General features: G+C 45.1%; 1 protein-coding gene across 4 annotated transcripts in view; it reads right to left on the reverse strand.

Annotated features, from left to right (window-relative positions):
- The window catches only part of FLT3 (fms related receptor tyrosine kinase 3), a 122,090-nt gene that overhangs the window by 27,394 nt on the left and 74,897 nt on the right, over positions 1 to 19,799 (reverse strand). For all 4 annotated transcript variants that reach the window (XM_042989084.1, XM_042989203.1, XM_042989143.1 and 1 more), the window contains 7 exons: positions 19,595 to 19,797; positions 16,746 to 16,861; positions 12,634 to 12,763; positions 10,614 to 10,741; positions 10,155 to 10,294; positions 9,904 to 10,057; positions 8,228 to 8,396 (listed from right to left, as the gene is read on the reverse strand). In XM_042989084.1, coding sequence (XP_042845018.1) covers positions 8,228 to 8,396; positions 9,904 to 10,057; positions 10,155 to 10,294; positions 10,614 to 10,741; positions 12,634 to 12,763; positions 16,746 to 16,861; positions 19,595 to 19,797 — 1,040 coding nt within the window. The remainder of the gene's footprint in view (positions 1 to 8,227; positions 8,397 to 9,903; positions 10,058 to 10,154; positions 10,295 to 10,613; positions 10,742 to 12,633; positions 12,764 to 16,745; positions 16,862 to 19,594; positions 19,798 to 19,799) is intronic.

Consider the following 19,799-nt stretch of genomic DNA (forward strand, 5'->3'; position numbering starts at 1 on the left):
ATAGAAAACAAATCCCTTAAAACAGAATAAGATAATCTAAGGATTGTTCAGAAGCTATTTAATTAGGCTACCTCTCTCTCTATACAGCCAACTTAAAGAATAAAAGGGGGAAAAGACCACATACTGACAGGATAGAAGTGTGAACAGGAGAACACAGGGGGTGGAAAGCAGGCTTAAACTAGCAGCTATGTAGGATGCAAAGACCTATAAAATATGTTGCCTGTTCCCAAAGACATCATCACCCAGGTGGGTGGACAACACTTCCATAGGTAGAATAGCTAAATCGTTAAACTAAAGGCCAACAGAAGATTAGGGAAGGCAGAGGCCAGTACAGATGAGAAAAGTTCAGAGGTCTGCACAGAAGCAGGCAGGACTTGAGCTAGATCTTTGTGGATGAGTTTGTTTTAATGAGAAGGCAGAAGAAAAGCATCCGAGGTGGAGGCAACAGCTTTCCTTAAGACATGAGATGGGAACTCATTGCGTATGGCCACAATGGAGAGGAATGGGCAAAGCCTCTTGACCGGAGCAGGAGCACAAGGGGAGATGTAGTAGAAAAGGCTGAATGGGTAAGGGGTGGGACTATTTATTTATTTGAGAGAGTACATGTGCTTGCAAGCAGGGGAAGGGCAGAGAGAGAGAGAGAGAGGGAGAGAGAGAGAGAGAGAGAGGAAGGAAGGGAGGGAGACAGAGAATCCCAAGCAGGCTCCATGCTGTCAGCGCAGAGCCCGATGCGGGGCTCAAACTCACAGACCATGAGATCATGACCTGAGCTGAAATCAAGAGTTAGGTATTTAACCAACTGAGCCACCCAGGCACCCCAAGCCTCATTATTTAGATTCACGGGGAAATCGGGAAGATGCTGTAGATTCCTGAGCGGGAATGGAACGTGATGAACGGGATCGTGGTTTAGGTGGTAGGAAAAGGTTACTGGAAAGAAGTCCGGAGGCAGCTGTAGCAACTCATTCATACATTCATTCATTCATTCACTTGTTCTGCTATCAGTGGTAGAGTCCACTTATTGGAGGAATCAGGGGCACACCAGTGAGGTAGAAAAGGTAAGTTTCTGTTCTCACAGAATTTTCACGTTGCTGGTGACGGTGATGAGTGGTTCCAGTAGAGTGTGGGAAGTCCTGTGAGAGCAGAAGTAAAAGTTCAGATTTGAGAATTCAGAGCACGAAAAAGCAAGGGCTGTCTGAGGTAGGGAAAATGGGACAGGAGAGGGAAAAGGAAACCCGAGAGGCACCAGGAAAAAAGAACGAGCCGGTGCTGTGCTGCATATGGACGATGAAGGAGAGAACAGAATCCCTGTTGACCCCCAACATTCAACACACACTACCTGGCAAAGCAGCTCCTGAGCCCATGTTTATCTGACGCCAGTGCTCTGTGCCTTGATCTCCAAAGCTAAAGGGTCATTCTGACCTTGTGTAGCGATGAGGGAATTTATCGCTCTGACCCATCAAAGTGAGCATTTGACAAGTTGTTTATTTGCCTTGCTAGCAAGAAGGCTGAACTAGAAAGGGGGAATTTCGTATCCTGACCTACTTCTGGGCAACAAGGAGGACATGGCTGGTGAGACACAAGCGACGGAAGGATCGGGGAACGCCAAATTATAACACTAGGGAGGAAAGTAAATAGAGCTACCTGTGATTTCTAGACTTTTAGGAAGGCAGAGTTTAAGTGGTCCAAGAAGGGAAAGATGTGTGTGCTTCTTAAAGGGAGCACGTGGGGGGCGCCTGGGTGGCTCTCGGTTGAGTGTCTGACTTTGGCTCAGGCCGCGATCTCAAGGTTTGTGAGTTCAAACCCTGCCTCAGGCGTTATGTTGATGGCAGAGCATGCTTGGGATCCTCTCCCTCCCTCTCTCAGCCCCTAGCTTGCTCTCTCACTCTCTCTCTCTCTCAAAAATAAATAAAGATTTTTAAAATTTTCATTATACATTTATATATATGTATATATATATATATATATATAGAGAGAGAGAGAGAGAGAGAGAGAACGCATAATTCCCACTGGACAATAGCCAAAGACCCTGAAAAGGAAGAAGAAAGGAGATAAAAAAGAAGCCGGTGTGGCTAGCCAGGCGCCATGCCAAAAGCACCAATCAGTTTGGTACAAGAAGAAGTTACCGATACAGTTAGTGATTATCATGCAGACCAAAGCAAAATGCTTTGTAAACTTTTCCCTTCCTAAGTCTTTTGTGCTATCTTCATGGACTACGACTTGCCATAGGATAGATGAGAGCATCTGAAATGTCCTCTTCCAGGTAGGAAAGTGGTCACATAAGTAGCCTGAACACAAAAGCAAATATCCAGGTTGTTTGAAACAGCTTGTCCTCCTGTTAGGACAGTTAAACCCTAGCAATAGCAACAACCGTGTCACTGAACTCCTCTGGGAATTCCAAGGGGACTAACCAACGAGGTAACCTGGACACTCAGAGCTTCCTCTTTCCCGAGGGTTTTTCTAAAGATGACCAGCTGGCATGTGATCGCAGACCTGAAATCGGGAGTTGACGGTGAGATAATATCTTAGTGACGAAGAGGTTTTCTCACTACAACCACGAAAACGGTTTTCTCCTCTCTACAATCAAAATGCAGGTCATTTTTATTTTTCGTTCAGTGCCTAGAGGGGCGGGGCTGAGGAAGGGCAGTTTCTTTCTAGTGGCTCAGGGAGTGATTTGCTATAAAGAATGCTTTTTCAAAGGGCAAAGGATTACCGAAGTCAAATCAGCATGCAGAGAATAATAAAGCATGTGTTGGGGAACCTGAGAGCTTCTGAAAGCGGGGCTGGGGGAACGCGGCCAGGCTGGTGTTGAATCTGATCTGTTCAAACTTTCGTTCCACGTTAGGTTAAGACAGTCAGGAGGTGGGAGAAAGGTGCTGATGATTTTATACTACTCTCTATATAATAACATGCTCGCTTTTATTTTATTTCAAGGGAGTCGGCAAGGCCTGGGGGAATATCACCGTTAAAAACTAAATAGCAAAGTATGGCACATCTCATAAGGAGGGATACATTTATTTCTAAGTAACCAAAGAGAATGCTCGTATTTTTGTTTTCTTACACATTGGGTTTGAGAATCTTACGCTTTGGAAATGAGTTGGTGTCCTCATCATAACTAGTGATACGGTTAAAAACAAAGGCTTTGAAGCCAACTGTTTTTGTTGGGACCCCAACTCTGCCATGGCCCCGTGGTGTGTCATTGGGCAAGTCACTTAACCTCTCTGTACCTCAGTTTCCTCATCGGTAAAATGAAGACAGTAGTAGTATCTAGGGCGCCTGCGTGGCTCAGTCGGTTAAGCGTCCGACTTCAGCTCAGGTTACGATCTCTCGGTTCAGGGATTCGAGTCCTGCATCGGGCTCTGTGCTGATGGCTCAGAGCCTGGAGTCTGCTTTGGATTCTGTGTCTCCCTCTCTCTCTCTGCCTTCCCCCTCACGCTCTGTCTCTCTCTCAAAAATAAATAAACATTTAAAAAAAAAAAAAAAGGACAGTACCAGTATCTACCTCATAGGGTTGTGGGAGGAGAATGCTCTATTAAATTTTTAAGTAGTTTTGTATAAAGCATCTGTAATAGTGCCTAGCCCATAGTGAACACAATATATGTGTTAGATTTTCATTACTATGAGGCTCATGAAGTCCAGTAATCATTTTGAATAAAAAAGAAATTTAGAAACTTTATTGTGGCATATACTGTGAGAAAAATCACATTAAAACAAATTTAAAACTATGGAAAGAACAACAACAAAAAAAACCCCACTAAAGTTATGCCCATCAACAGGAGTCAGTTAAAATAAAATTGTCTAAAAAGTGGAATCCTATGCGGCCAATGAAATAATATAAATAATGGAAGACATACTTAGGACCATAGAAAGATGCCCATGGTATATTTTAAATAAAAAATCAGGTTACAAATGGCACAGTTAATGCCATATGTATACAAAAACCCGTTTCTAGCAGTCCTGCTATCTTGTTCTTGAGAAGAGGTCAATTAGAAAGAGTCTGAAATGTAATCTCTGGAGGTAGAACTATTGGTGTTATTTCTATTTAAAAAAATTTTTTTTACATTTATTTATTATTTTTTTTTTTTTGAGAGAGAGAGAGAGAGACAGAGAGAGAGACAGAGCACAAGTGGGGGAGGGGCAGAGAGAGAAGGAGACACAGAATCCGAAGCAGGCTCCAGGCTCCGAGCTGTCAGCACAGAGCCTGACGCGGGGCTCGAACTCATGGAACTGTGAGATCATGACTTGAGCCGAAGTCCGACGCTTAACCGACTGAGCCACCCAGGCGCCCCAATTTAATTTTCAGGCAATTTCAGAAAACAGGAGTAAAGGAAGGGTATTGAGTTTGCCCTCTGTGGACAAGTAACCACCTAGTCTGTCTTTCATACGATGGGATTATGGGAATTAAACAAGACAATCCACATAAAGGACGTGCACATTGCCTGGCATGTGGTAGGAGCTTAAAGAAGTTTCTTTCACACTCGGCAGCAGGGAAGGGGGCAGGGTTTGCTGAGGCTCTCGGCAGTTCACTGAACCCACACGTCTTTTCCCTCCTTTCTGTGGATGCTCAAGGCCCATTTCCTCCCGGGGGAAAAAAACCCGCCCCAAGAGCCTCAATATACTTCTGCGATTATATATCATTTATTGATTTGAGAGCCCGCTTTTCTGTTAGTCTGTTCTTGAGGGGGAGGGCAACTCACCACCCAGAACCCACACGACGACCACACTGCTGTTTTCCGTAAGTGCTCAGTGAATGCCTGGTGCGTGCAGAACTCCGGGTGCGTGCTCCCGGAACTGGAAGATTAAATGCTCCAGGACAAAGCAAGACACGGGGATTGGGCGAGCCAAGGAGAGTCTTCCAGAAGGCACCACTCAATAATTATAAGATCTTGAGTTCTGTGTTTTTTTTTTTTCTTAACCATGAAACTGGGAAAAAGCGAAGGTAGATTCGGTGTTTATTAAGGAAGTTGATAGGGAGGAAATTCTGCAAGCCAAGAGATGTACTATCCTAGGACCTCTTCTCAAGATCAAGATACCAGGGCTGTTAGAAAATGATATAAGATGTAAACACATTTTATTATGTGCACCCTCACACTTTGGGTGTAATATTTGAGGAAGTAAATAGGAGAAACGAAGCCGTGAAGGTAGGGAAGCTGACAGACTTCTGGCATACACGCTTTGACCACACCAAAGCCCTCCCGCGAGGAGGGTTATTACACGGGCCTTTCGGTTACGTCTGAAAAAAAAAAACACACAAAAAAAAAAACTCGTGTCGCTCTGTTCATAAAGTCACCGGTTGCAGTATGATTATAGTGCTATACCTCACAAACAGAGTCCAGTCTGGGTAAACCGTTAAGGGAAGGGATGCTTCACTGCACTAGTCGCTCGGCTTCTCAGTAAACTTGGAACGTTTTATAATAAAAAGTTGGAAAGGACTCAGATCGTCATGGAGTCTGCCACCTGCTATCTCAACCCAGGGCCTCGTGGGGCGAGCAAAAGACGCCTAGAGCACTTGAAGCTGTGTTGAGATTTTTCAGTTGTTGTTGGTGTCGCTCAATATGTTGAGCGTCTTTTTCAGGAGGGAGGAGGCTCCACTTTCCCTTTGTGCCGTGTGTTAAGTGACGCACGTGGTGAGGCGTGATATCAGGTGCATCCTTATCACCAGCAAACACTGTAGCTCTTCAAGAACTTTTTGAGTAAGATAAACACTGAGTGGTGGGTGTTGTGGTGAGTGCCGTGGGTATGGTGCTCGCAGGGCACAGAGGAGGCCATTGACTGTTCTGGCCTGGGGCTGTGCGTTGCCACTCCCCAGGGTGATGACGAATTCGTTCGTTTATGAAACACGCGTTGCCTGAGCAAGGTAGCGCAGACAGAAAGAGAAATGACAGAACACCGATCTTATGGAGGTTTCGCACTCACTGGTGAGCTTCGACACCCAAAGAGGTTAACCATACTACCAGCCAATTATGAATGCGAAAGGCACAGAACACCGTAAGAATCAGGACCTGTCCCGATCTATTCATTTGGCTACCTGTGCAAAGTCACCTCTTGGGGTCAGGGGTGCAGACTGTGGCCATGGAATGAAACGGAATGAACTCTGCCACTCGATTGGCCTGTGGCCCCTATATCAGAGACACGGTCCTCGCATCGGTGACTCTGTAAAATCCCAAGGGGTTGTGCCAGGAGCCAGCAGCACAGGAACACCGATCTCCCAGGTGCCTCTTGCCTTTGAATGTGCCCCCTCTAAATTTGGGGGGCGGGGCAGAGAGAAAGAGACATCACCGTATTCATTCTTGTAGACCCTCACACCATCAAGTCCGTCAAGAAGACATCTAAGGAATATTTGAATTAAGTGGAGTTGATCCCCTAGCTCTTTGAATCAGGGTCAAAAGAGAATCCCATGGTGCTACGAGTTTCTCTGACCCCGAGTCACAATGCAAAGAAGGGAGGGGATGTGGACACCACTGGTACCCTTCTGAGCACGGGCCTGTGGTGGTCCATTCAACTGGGAAGACAGGGCTGACTCCCCGGCCTTCTACTCGGAAGTCTGATCATTCAGAACAAGAGCTTATGACAACAGGGTGATCCCTCTGAGGCAGTGGTTCTCAGCCACGGGCAGTTTTTCCAAACCAGGGGCATTTGGCAATGTCTGGAGGGAGCTATGTTTGGCTGTCGCCATGGGGGGGGGGTGACGGTGCTACTGACATCCGGTGGGTGGAGGCCAGGGATGCTGCTGAGCATCTACAAGGCACAGACAGCCCCCAGAACAAAGAATTATCCAGCCCAAGTCAACAGTGCTGCTTTTGAGAAACCCGGAGTCGGAGAAGTAAGTGGGTATCAGTCCGCTCACAGGTCAAAGGCTGCGTTCTTAATTGAAAAATGAGTGCTTTGAACAGTAAGGGGTTTGTCATGCAAACTCAGCGCGACAGCTCTTTTTAAACATGCCAACAAGGATCAGCTGTAACCCCTGGATCACAAGGATCATTCTGGGGTATGAAGAATAACACATTACTTGCGAAATAGAGGAGAACCGAGGGGAAAACAAGTCTAAGCTCTTCGCCCGGACCAACGCTATCCGATAGAAACATAATGCAAGCCACAGGCGTCATTTTAAAATTTCCAGTGGGCTAGATAAAAAAGTAAAAATAACTGAAGAGGAATCACTGGTTGTCTGTAAGTCCATGCATCCAAAATACTATAACTTCGCCATATAATCAATATAAAAAAATGAGATTTTTTTTTTTACAGTGTCTTTTTCACACAAAGTCTTCAAAATCTAGTGTGTATTTTACGGCTATGGCCTGTTTCGGTCCGAACTAGCCCATTTCAAGAACTCGATAGTCATGTGTGGCTGGTAGCCGGTGTGAGGCACCACACAGAGCTAGGCCTGTGATACGCATCACCGGAGGTGACTGAAAATGTAGAATCTGGGCATTTTGCCCCAACTGGTCAGCACGTCTGGAATGGGAGCCAGGAATCCGCATTTTTAGCATTTGCCCAGATGTTTTCTACAGAAGTGGTTATGGACCCCATGCTGAGAAACAATTTACTCTAAACCACTGGCTTGCTTGAGAGATGACAGATACCTTTCAGGAACTCGGAGTCTGGCAGGAAATCATGTTACACGGGACTACATTTAAGAGCTAGGAGGTGTCGCAGCTACAGAAACTACAAGAAAAAGAAAAGGCGTTTTCTGGTTTCCAAAGAGGGAATGGGGAGTTTCTCCCATAAGACAATCTTGAATAGAGTTGTACAAATCCCCAGGAAAATGGGATTTTTTATCCGTAGGCTATTTCTGCACTTAATTTTTTGAAGAGCTAAATCAATGCACTTATAGGCAATGTTTTGCTGTTTTTAAGGGGTTTTACTTCCTCAATCAGCTGCATATCTACCGAGGGAGATTTAGTATACTATATAGCACAATACTCTCAAATGGGAAGTAACAATCTAGTGACTCAGAAAACGCCATGGAACCATACTCAAACTAATGGGATTCTTTCTGGGTTTGTGTGTGTGTGTGTGTGTGTGTGTGTGTGTGTGTGTGTGTGGCAGGTTATGCTATTTGAACTGATTATCAGACTATTACGGTGTCCTAATCTCTGCTTTGTTTTCTTCCTCCACTTCAACGTCAACCCAATAATATACAAACTCATAATACGAAAGTGCTCTTCCGGAAGGCAACAAGGAGGCTTGCGCTAAGCCCGGCGAGCCCCTGAGCTCTTTGTTGGCTCACCTGTACCCATCATCGAGGCCACTCTGCTCACAAGGAAATGATTTTTGAGAGAAGGTCCACGTACACCTGATTTGTGGGTATGCTTTAAACCTGACAGAAAAGCAAAACTCTTCATACTGGTCAATCTCATAATCTTCACTTGATTTGGAAGCGTTTATAAATCCTTTTTCTGTAAAAAAAGAAAAAAAGGCATTTCTAAATTAGATGAGGTTCGTATGGAAACACCCTGAGAAGATACAATAACATTTTATTCATCAGTATAACGTAAGACTACTCAGCTGTGGCTATGCTGCGGGTCAGATTGGACAGTCCAACAAGAAATGCAGGCGTCTTATCCCCAGTCATAAGCCTGAGCTCACCCACTTCTACAGTCCAGATCCCTTTAAGGGTTAGACGGTGGGGTGACTGGGGGGCTCAGTTGGTTGAGCGTCCGACCAGCCGAGGTCATCATCTCACAGTTCGTGAGTTCGAGCCCCACATTGGGCTCTGTGCTGACAGCTTCAGATCCTCAGTCTTCCTCTTTCTCTCTGCCCCCCCCACCCCGACTCAAGCTTTCTCAAAACTAAATAAACATCGAAAAAACATTTTTTTGAAAGAATTAGATGTAAATACTTGACTTTCCTCCCAAAGAAACGTATAAAACCTCCAGATTTTACAGACAATTTCAAGAGACTGAAGGGCTCCCCCAGCCCAACCAAGCATGTACAACCGGAGGGATCTGCCGACAGAATCTGGACGCCCTTTACTCAGTCGCAACAGCTCTCTCAGTGAGTGACACGTTCAACATAAAAGAATGGCACCGCGAATAAAACAATCCAGCCAGCAGGGTTCACCAGGGTTTTTTTTTCTTTGAAGCGCTTCCTCATTAGTTTGGTAGGAGAATCACCCATGTCCTAGCACTTTCAGTATGGCTGGAGGCTGCCGCCTGATATGAGACTCCTGAAGCATGGTTACTGTCACTTCCTCGACAACCCACCCACTTTCAGTGCATCTAACCGCTTGTCCCTTCTCTCCGTCATCGCTCATCACCCTGTCAGTTGGTGCTCAGAACGAGGATGGTAAAACCTTCGTTTTCGAGCATAATTCATTCCGGAAACATGCTTGGATATCATAACGTACTTGTATATCACAGCGAATTCCCAGAACCATTGGCTCAGTTGTGATCATGTGACATTCGGCGTCAGGTACTACTCCTATCGCAAGACATCGCTCGTTTATCGAGTCAAAATTTCTTAGAAATGTTTGCAGAACATTGTCTTGCAGAACACCCCCAGAACAAGTTACTCCCAACCCAAGGTCTTACTGTATTTATGAAGCGCCTATTTCGTGTCAAGCTCTCTGCCAGGGTCTGGGACTACAAGTACGGAAGAGATTTTTCCCGTCCTTTGGGAACTTACAGTCTATTGGTAAGTTGTGGGAAGGCCGCAAACACAGATGGTCACGTCACAAGGCCAGGGCTAAGAGAGTGCTAAGACAGTGCCAGTCAAGTGAGCATGGTTTAAGTGGAAAAGGAAGGGCGGAGGGAGCTTATATATGCAAAAGCTATTTTAATTCAGTCGTTCTCAGCTTTCTGACACTAACATTATACTGAAATCAGAATTTGCCGGACGTACCTCACATTCCACACTAAAGCAACTAAACGTATCAAGAAAGATTGCGCGAGCAGCCTGCATTACCTATGATGGTAACCAAAGCTGATTTACTGGGATGTTCGGAAGAGGAACAAGTGTAATGGCCAGTGTCGTTTCTTCCCACTGATGATACAAAAGCAAACAGAATCCGTATCATAGTTCTGTTTGTAGAATAGGTACTCATCTCAAAGTAGCTGCCCTAGGTTTTAATAAAACAGAGTTTGAATTTAATGACTTCAACCTGTACTATTTGGACGTCGTCTCTGCAGTTTCAGAAGGCAAACTGGTCATATTACCTCCTCCAAGGCTTTATTTTCTAATTCCCAGGTGAGTCCGAATCCATGATTCACATGAACAGCTTTGCACCTTATCCATAAGGGTTCCCCTACTTTAAGAAATAGTTGTGGCAGTGTGGTCTGCGGAGTCTGATTGAGATCTGGAAGGATGACACACATCCCGAGTAAGAAAACAGAGCGATTTTTTTTTTCCCTCATTGCAAAAATACATCCTGAACATTCGGAAGAACAAAGATTTTAGTGTCATCTCAAATGTTACAAGCTGCTTTGACGGAAGACTCCTTTAGAGACGGTCTACCCCTTTTATAAAGAAGGCAGCTGCTACAGAATCCATAATATCCCGTGCCAAGTGGCATAAGGAACTAGTGCGGCCCTGAAGGGGAATGATCACCCAGGCGCTTGCTGTTAACGTCAGGTCGTTCCTAAATCACGGAAAAGCTCACATTCTCGTGCTCCTACCTATTGTGAACAGCTTGGTACACTTTCTGCCCAGCTCATTCCTTGCACAGCACCTTATGTCTGTTCCAAACAGTTCATGAAGTACGCTTTCCTCCTTCGTGACAACAGCTGGACTCTCCCCTTTACAGCTGCAATTAGAAAAGAATTGCCATTTGACTAAACACCTTTTAACGTTACAGACGAACGTGCAGGAGAGAAACAAAGGCAAAGGTTCCAGAGCCTGTTGAAGAAAAAGGAGCGGATCAGAAGGTGAACAAACCCGGCGTCTGGGGGGGCCCAGTCGGTCAAGCGACCAACTCTTGCTTTTGGTTCCGGTCAGGATCTCCTGGTCCGTGAGATCGAGCCCCGCGTCCAGCTCTGCGGTGACAGCATGGAGCCGGCTTGGGATTCTCTCTCTCCCTCTCTCTCTCTGTCTCTCTCTCTCTCAAAATAAATAAATAAACTTTAAAAAAAAGGTAAACAAACCCAAATCTAAGGTTTCTAGTTAGTTATCTGAACCCATCAACACTGGAGGGAATGACATACATTTTTATGGAAGTTTAAATTTGGGGGGGGGAGGGTGGGTGACCTCTTCTGTTGCTATTCTTTAGAGAGAGAGAGAGACAATAGAAAAGGAAGACGAAAGAGGAGGAAAAAAGACGAGAAAGAAAAGCAGGATTAGGTTTTAACACAGCCTGACAAGGTGAGTGTCTTTCCTTTGAAGCCCAAAAGAGGACAACAAGGGAGACGGAGAGAAGAAGGTTGCAGGTCCCAGAGTCTGCAGAGCTCAAGGAGAAGAGGAGAGGCATCACTCAGGAAGGAAGTCAGCGGGTCTACCTCCTCACCCCCACCCCTCACCCCAGCCCCTCCTCAGTCCCCCTACCCTCACCTCCTCACCCCCACCTCCTCACCCCAGCCCCCCACCCTCACCTCCTCACCCCCACCCCTCACCCCAGCCCCTCCTCAGCCCCCCTATCCTCACCTCTTCACCCCCACCTCCTCACCCCAGCCCCCCACCCTCACCTCCTCACCCCCACCCCCTCACCCCAGCCCCCCACCCTCACCTCCTCACCCCCACCCCCTCACCCCAGCCCCCCACCCTCACCTCCTCACCCCCACCCCCTCACCCCAGCCCCCCACCCTCACCGCCTCACCCCCACCCCCTCACCCCCATCCCCTTACCCCTACCCCCTCATTCCCACCCAGTCATCCCCCCTCACCACTCCCCATCTCACCCCTCTACACCCTCACCGCCACCTTCACCCCCTCATCCTCACCCTCCTCCCCTCCCCCACCCAGCATAAAATAGACTTGGATTCCTCCCAAGAGTGTCCCCAACTGCTGCCTTGCTGGAAGCAGGGATCACTTGCAGCCTGTGTATGACCACTTTCTCCTCCTTATCTCTTTAGTCAAGGGCATCCTTTCCTTTGTTGACACACCATTCCTTCAGGGTATTTTTTTCTTATTACAAGACAACAATAATTGGGTTCATTGTGGAAATCTTGGCAAAGACAGAAAACCCAAAGGAAAGAATTTTAACTGCCGGTATTCCTGCTGCCCTGAGATAACAACCGTTATTATTTGGTGGGTAGGTTTCCCATCTTTTTTCCCCCCCCCCCCAATGCACCTGTTACATACGTACCCACAGGTGTTCTCTTCTTTTCCTCTAGAATTTGGGATCACATCCATATCATTTGGTGACCTAATTTTTTACTTCTTTCTCCTTATACTCAGTCCCATTTTTCAATAGAATTGTTTAGTAAGTTTTTGGTAGTTAAAACTGCATGAGTTCTCAATTTGTGAGAACGTAGCTATGGCACATATGAAAAATGGAAGCAAACATTTATATAGTACTATCTGCCAGCCACCAATCTCCATGCTTCATGTATGTCGATCCATTAAATCTCTGTAGCATAAGGTACGTACTTTTCCAGCCCCATTCTTCTGAAGAGCCAATTTATGTGCACAGTATGATGTCAACTCCATTAGAAAAAGACCAAAAGTAAAGTAATAATAGCCATTATCTCCGTGCCCGTCATACCTTTCACTCTGTGAATCGCAAAACACCCACTCCACGGTCGGTTCTGGAATGCTCTCAGATATGCAGACCAGCGCGTCCTGGTGTTCCATTTTTCTAAAGTAAGGTCTCCTTAGTGTGTAAAGCAGCGTGTCTAAAGCATCATAAATTATTAACATTTTAATATTTAAAAAAAAAACTGTCTTAGTAGCCCCTCACGAAAAGAATTCTACATCGTTAAGAAAATACTAAGAAAAAATATTTTATACCATAGCCATGTCTTCTGCCCCCCTCCAAATATAAACAATAATATATCCCCTCCTCACCAATCTATTAAATTCAACTCTGGCTGAAACGCCAACTTCAGTATTTAGCTAATTTCTTGGGGTATTTCATAAACCTAGAGACAATTAAAGTTAAGTAGAATGAAGCCATGTAATAATACAAATATTAATATGCACAGGAAAAAGACTAGAAATAATGTAAAGTTTGGGGTGCCTGGGTGACTCAGTCAGTTAAGCATCTGACTTGATTTCGGCTCAGGTCATGATCTCACGGTTCATGAGATCGAGCCCTGCATAGGGTTCAGGGCTGACAGCGCAGAGCCTGCTTGGGATTCTCTCTCTCTCTCTCTCTCTCTCTCTCTCTCTCTCTCTCTCTGTCACTCCCCTGGTTCAGGGCTGACAGCGCAGAGCCTGCTTGGGATTCTCTCTCTCTCTCTCTCTCTCTCTCTCTCTGTCACTCCCCTGCTTGTGCTCTCTTTCTCAGAACAAAGAAATAAACATTAAAAAAAAAAAAAAGAAAAGAAATAACATAAAGCTTAAAACCCATGCTTATATAGTTTAAGACCCAAGTTTCTTCCATGATTTTATCTAGAACCAGGCAGAAATATACTGATTTTAAAATGCAGAAATACAGCAGGATAAAGTTAGAATTGAAACAGAATTGAGAGGTTCAGTTTGGTCTCCCATTTGCTTTGGGCTATTATACTTCACCTCCCCGCCCCAGCTTCTGCTTCCCATAATGTTTGACATACAAACTTTCTATTCTGTGTGGATCCCTCTACTGACAGGGGTTCACTACCTCCCGAGGAAGATCAGTCCATTGTTCAACACACCTTGTCTGTTAAAAAAGTTTTCCTGTTCTAAATCCCAATCTCTGGTCTTACATTTTGTTTAAAAATATGATTATATATATATATATATATGTATATATATATATATATAGATAGAGAGACAGAGAGGCAAAAGAATATATGAAGTATAAATTTCAAAGCAATTAGTCTTTATTATTAAATAAATATAAATGCCCATAGACTGATATCCAACACAATAACTGAAATATTAATAAATATCTACTTTTCTGCTTCTCACCATCTCAACCCTAGGTAACCTTTATCCTGATTTTGTGTTTATTATTCCTGTGCTCTTAAAAATGTTTTCACCACACAGCTCTGCGTCCCCAAACAATATGTTGGTTTGTTTTCTGGTTTTCAAAATATGGTATCCTCAATAGGTCGTCTTCCATAACTTCCTTTTCTTATCCAACCTCATGTTGTTAAGATCCACCCATGGTTTTGCATGTGGCTATACTACATTCATTTTTTACATAGTATTGCATTGGTGAATATATTACAATCTGTTACTCCATTTTCTTGCAACGGACCTTTAGCTCGTGACCAATCTGTTGTGTTTACCAACAATAGTGCTATGAACATTCTATCCATTTCTACTAAGGCAGGTGTGTAGATTTCTTTACACAGGGGACCTGCTGGCTTATATGATATGAGCACAAGTTCAGCTATACACATAATGATAGTCTGTTTTCCAAAGTGGTGATACTTTACATAATTTACATTTAAATGTAATAACTTACATGTAAATAGGACATGGGATTTCCCATTGTTCTTTTTTTTTAAATATTTTTATTTATTTTTGAGACCGAGACAGAGACAGAGCCTGAGCAGGGGAGGGGCAGAGAGAGAGGGAGACACAGAATGTGAAGCAGGCTCCAGGCTCTGAGCTGTCAGCACAGAGCCCGACGTGGGGCTCAAACCCACGGACCGTGAGATCATGACCTGAGCCGAAGTCGGACACTCAACCGACTGAGCCAGCCAGGCGCCCCTAGAGCAACTGTTTTTAAGTGTAGCTTTACTCACACATGAAAATCTTTCAGAGATTTAAAATCAGAAGCAACCATCAAGGGAGATAATTACCATCCAAAGTATTTTAACTACTTAAGCCAGGTTCCCTGACTTATATGCCAGGAAAGTTTCCTCTACATTACACTGCAATCAGGCTTTTTTTTTTTTTTTTTCCAAAATATTTCCTTCTGTGTCCTAAACATTCTCAATTCCTTCGGCTGTTCAAACTTCAGAAACTCCTGTTCTTCACTATCGGGTTGTTTTGTTTTGTCAGTACGCAGCTGAAAAAAAAATGTAGAACCGAGAAGAATAATCATCCATTAATTTCCCGGACCTGCACCCTCCATCGGAGGCGGCCGAGGTTCGGCTTTCCTGTTTTGTAGCAACCCAGCCTTACTTGCTGGTTACTGCTAAACCTGTGGTTCGCTAAACCCTTTCCTCTTTTTCACACTGTTGCCAAATCCTCCTCTACCAGGTTTTTTTGAACCTCACCACCCAACAGGATGCTGAAAGCACATTACAATGAACTTGGGTAGCTGCTGTCCTATTTTTACACTGTAAATAATAGATGAAAAGAAGGTACCCTAGGGGCTCCTGGGTGGCTAAGCAGGTTGACTCTGGCTCTTGATTTTGGCTCAAGTCACAATCCCAGGGTCATGGGATGGAGCCCAGGGGCTCACTGAGTGTGGAGCCTGCTTGGGATTCCCTCTCCCTCTCTCTCCCTCTCTCTCTCTCCCTCTCTCTCTCTCTCTCTCTCTCTCTCTCTCGGGGTGCCTAGGTGGCTCAGTCAGTTAAGCCTCCGACTTCGGCTCAGGTCATGATCTCACAGCTTGTGAGTTCGAGCCCCGCATCGGGCTCTGTGCCGACAGCTCGGAGCCTGGAGCCTGCTTCAGATTCTGTGGCTCCCTCTCTCTCTGCCCCTATCCTGGTTGTGCTCTCTGTCTCTCATAAATGAATAAATGTTAAAAAAAGATTTTTTTCTTTGCCATCACTAGGCCCGTGTGTAATTGGGAGAAACAAGAAGCCAGAAAGCCATGCAGGTGGTGAATGCCAACCACACAGTCGCCTCCATAAGAACATTTGGATTGTTCCCGGCGGTTTGCGGAGTGATCTAGCATTTGTATAAATAAAGTAGCCACTAGCTCCGTGTGGTTATTCAAGGGCCGTCAAGACCTTGGTCCCCAGTCACACTGGCCACATTTCAAGTGTTCAACGGCCCCACGCGGCCTGTGACTACGTTGTTAGAGCAGACACAGACCTTTCCAACATCTCAGGGAGCTCTCTTGGATGCTGCTAAGATCCTACAATCCTGTAAGGTGTGCATTTTCTTTCTTTCTTTCTTTTTTTTTTTTTGAGGTGTGCATTTTTAATCTCCGTTTTACAGATAAGAAATTTGAGGCTCAGAGAGATTAAGTGACCCGCCAAAGGTGGCAGTGACAGGCCCAGAATAAGAACCCAGGACTTCTGACTCCAAGGTCAAGGTCGAAATGTTTCCCATTTCTTCCCTGTCAGTCAAAAAAATGGGTGGGGGAAAAGCCAAATATAGAGTGTCCTGGTTTTGTTTTCTTTTTAATTTTTATTTATTTTTGAGACAGAGAGACAGAGCATGAACGGGGGAGGGGCAGAGAGAGAGGGAGACACAGAATCGGAAGCAGGCTCCAGGCTCTGAGCTGACAGCACAGAGCCCGACACGGGGCTCGAACTCACATACCGCGAGATCATGACCCGAGCCGAAGTCTGCCGCTCAACCGACTGAGCCACGCAGGCGCCCCATAGTGTCCTGGGTTTTGAAGAGTGCTCATTCTGAAAGCACACGGACGGGTCTGTCAGAGGGTCTCAACAGGTTATGTGGATGGTGGGAGCGAGCGCAGTCATTTCAGCTACGTATTGAGGGAAACCTGAATACTGTGTCCCGAGCAGCTGGCAAAAAGCTCGTGGGCTCTACAACATGCCTTCGGAATGTCGTGAATACCGAGTAGCAACGGGCACTTACTTCTTATACTCACTGTAAACAATATTGTATAATTGGTAGCTTCACTCTGAATGAAAAGTAGGTATTCTCCAGCTTGGGTTTCTGTCATTTTCAAAATGACCATGGAAACAACCCCTCTGAAAAAACACACACACACACACACAAGAAAGAGAACTAGTTATTTTGGAAAACGTGTGAAACTAAAATGTAACATTTCATACTGAGTCAGAAGGCGGCCTGGTGGCTCTCACATTCCATCTCCGACGGTGGCACAGGGGGCAGGCTACTCGGAGAACACAGCTTCTCACGCAGCCTGAGCCTTGTTGAGTTTGACTTTGACTTTGATTCAGTCCCTCCCCTCAGAGTGAGTGACCTCCATGCTAGCGCCTTCACTTCAGGCTTCTCCAGCCTCTTGGAGGGAAAACTCCCGTCCCCAAATGCACAGGCTTGGGGGGACACTCCCATCAGCAATAACGGGCTATTCCCTTCAATGGCAAGCCACCCTCCACAGTTATATTGCCCAGTCACCTGGCCACCAGTCTCAGTTCCCCATTTGCAGGCCCAGATTACCGTACAGGCAAGACGCACAGAGATAAGAAACAATGTTTTGCATGTGTCTTGCTCTAGATGATCAAGTTCAAGTGAAATCTGAGACAAGGCGTTATCCTATGGGAAGGAGGAAATCACAGATACGTAAGGATACAGAGGTCTCAGTGTTTGTGCTTTTTAACTTTTTGGATCCTTGGTAAAGATCAGTTTGGCTGGGGAGCCTTCTCTTCAAGGAAACAACTTCCGATGCGTTGTTTGGTAATACCCATTGTCATTAAAGCTTAAAATATCCTCTAGTAGTTTGTTGAGTAATGCTGGGTTTAAATTTGCACTTTCTGACCTTTCGACCCGTACTACTCAACGCTGGTCTCCCTCCAACTGTGTTAGCTGCAGCTGGGAGTTGACAGATATGCGGACTCTCAAGGCCTACTGAATCAGAAGCTGCATTTTAACAAGCTCCCCAGGAAATCCAAACGCACATGATATCAGAGACGCCCTTCCCCAGAGCTCCATGCCGCACGGTTCAAGAATACGTGTGCTTGCGTTCATAAGGACAGTAAATTCGTAGGATCCATGTTTGATTGGAGTCTGCAGGTATTTTGGCACCCTGTTTTCCTTCTCTGAACCATTCAGTCTCCTGGTGTCATTTGTGAACTCTTGTCCATAACCCACAAAACTGTAAGAAAGTTCTCAAAGCCTAGGTGTTCACGCTTTCTGGCCCTGAGTCCAGAGACACGCTTCTATAATTCTGTACCACGGAAAAGCTGTTAAATAGTTCTGGTACTAAGTTAGTTAATCCACATCAGACCCATGACCTTGGCTAACAAATGGGACCGTCTGTCCTAAAATCCAAAAAGGCAACCTCTCATGAACTGAAAAGAAAAAAACAACAACAAAAAAAACCCTACGTTTTTACTTTGCGTTTTGGTCTCAATCCAGTGAGAACTGTTGTGGCATAACATTTTAAGGTTACCAGAACATTTCTTGGAGCCAAAATTCTGCCTAAAAGAGGGCTTTGGTTTAACCCCAAGATACAAGTAACCAAAAAACAGAAGTGAGTAATACGGCCTCAAAAGAGGAAAGGAAAATGAATGTGCTCCAAGACTTAGAACCAAACTTCAGAATTATAGCTACTGTCCTAAAAATTACTTATGAGTTTGTTTGACCTTAAAGGAACAAATGCAAAAAGTTGGTACGAATCGTTCACAGATACATCCCCCCCCTACGTCAGGCAGGCAGGTTACCCCCTGTGGACCATGTAGGTACCACTTCCTGCACTGTTGCTGGAAACACAATGCCTCCTCTACACCATGGGACCCCAGAACACCCCCAAGAACTAGAGAGAAAAGCAGCTTTAGAATTATTAAGTGGGCATTTAAATGGCTTGTGCCGCTTTCTTCCTGCCCCTATCTGGGATCATCCACAGGGGCTGGGACAGCAGAGGGCAGCAATCGGCAGAGTTAGATACAAACTTGGCCATTAAATCACAATTCTTGGCTGAGGTGTCTTTTTCTAGATCATGAGACCAATATTCCTCGTACACGGATCCATTTCTTACTAAAACACTTTGTGACTGTCGCCCATCATTGCAATTCTGCTCATCAGACTATGAAACAAAACAGATTAAAACCAAATGTTCTTTCCCCGAGCATTCCCCAAAAAGCAGCTTCTGACTACTTTAAGGAGAGTGAAAAGTTTCTAACATTTTACCTTTCAGACAAGATCCGATTAAAAAAGTAAGACATCCTAAAAATCCCAAATACTCTTTTCACTATTTGTTGTACATTTTTCCAGCCATTCACTGCCTTCTTAAGCCCTAACTATATCTGTGTATCTATATGTCATTTTTTAAGTTAACCGGCTTTTTTTCTTTTTTTAGAGTAAATCTAGATTGACAGAAAAATTGAGCAGAGAGTACAGAGAGATCCCACTTATGTCCTCCCCACGCAGTTTTCACTATTATTAACATCTTGCATAGGTGTGGTATATTTGTTACAACTGGTGACCCAACACGGGTACTCACTCAAGGTCACAGTTAACATTAGAACTCACTTTCCGTGTGGTACATCCTATAGGTCTGACAACTATTTAATGCCAGGTATTCATGTCCTAACTGTATTTTTAGTTCAGCATTTCTCTGGAGATAAAGAGTTATAATGGATATGGATAGAAATTTGAAAAGAAACACCGTATGAACCACATTCTGCGGCCAGGATGTTTTCCTCCAAAAATCCTTGTGGGGGCACATTCCCCAACCCACCCTCTCTCCGCCCCCTCCCCCCTCCCCCCTCCCCCCCCCCCCCATCCTCCAGCCCAGTTACCTGTTTTGTAAATCAAAGTGTGGCTGGCAATTCAGCGAGCTGTGCTTAAAGACCCAGAGACAGGAAATGTTCCCTGGGGTGTTGACCAGGACTTGCAGTGTGATGGATGCAGATATGTCCACTTCCACAGTGGCCGCTCCATAAACCACCTCTGTGCTCTCGGGTTTCAAGGCACACCCAAGGTCTTCTGCGGGTTCTGATGCCT

Source organism: Panthera tigris, chromosome A1, assembly GCF_018350195.1.
Source record: "Panthera tigris isolate Pti1 chromosome A1, P.tigris_Pti1_mat1.1, whole genome shotgun sequence".
Taxonomy (NCBI): Eukaryota; Metazoa; Chordata; class Mammalia; order Carnivora; family Felidae; genus Panthera; species Panthera tigris.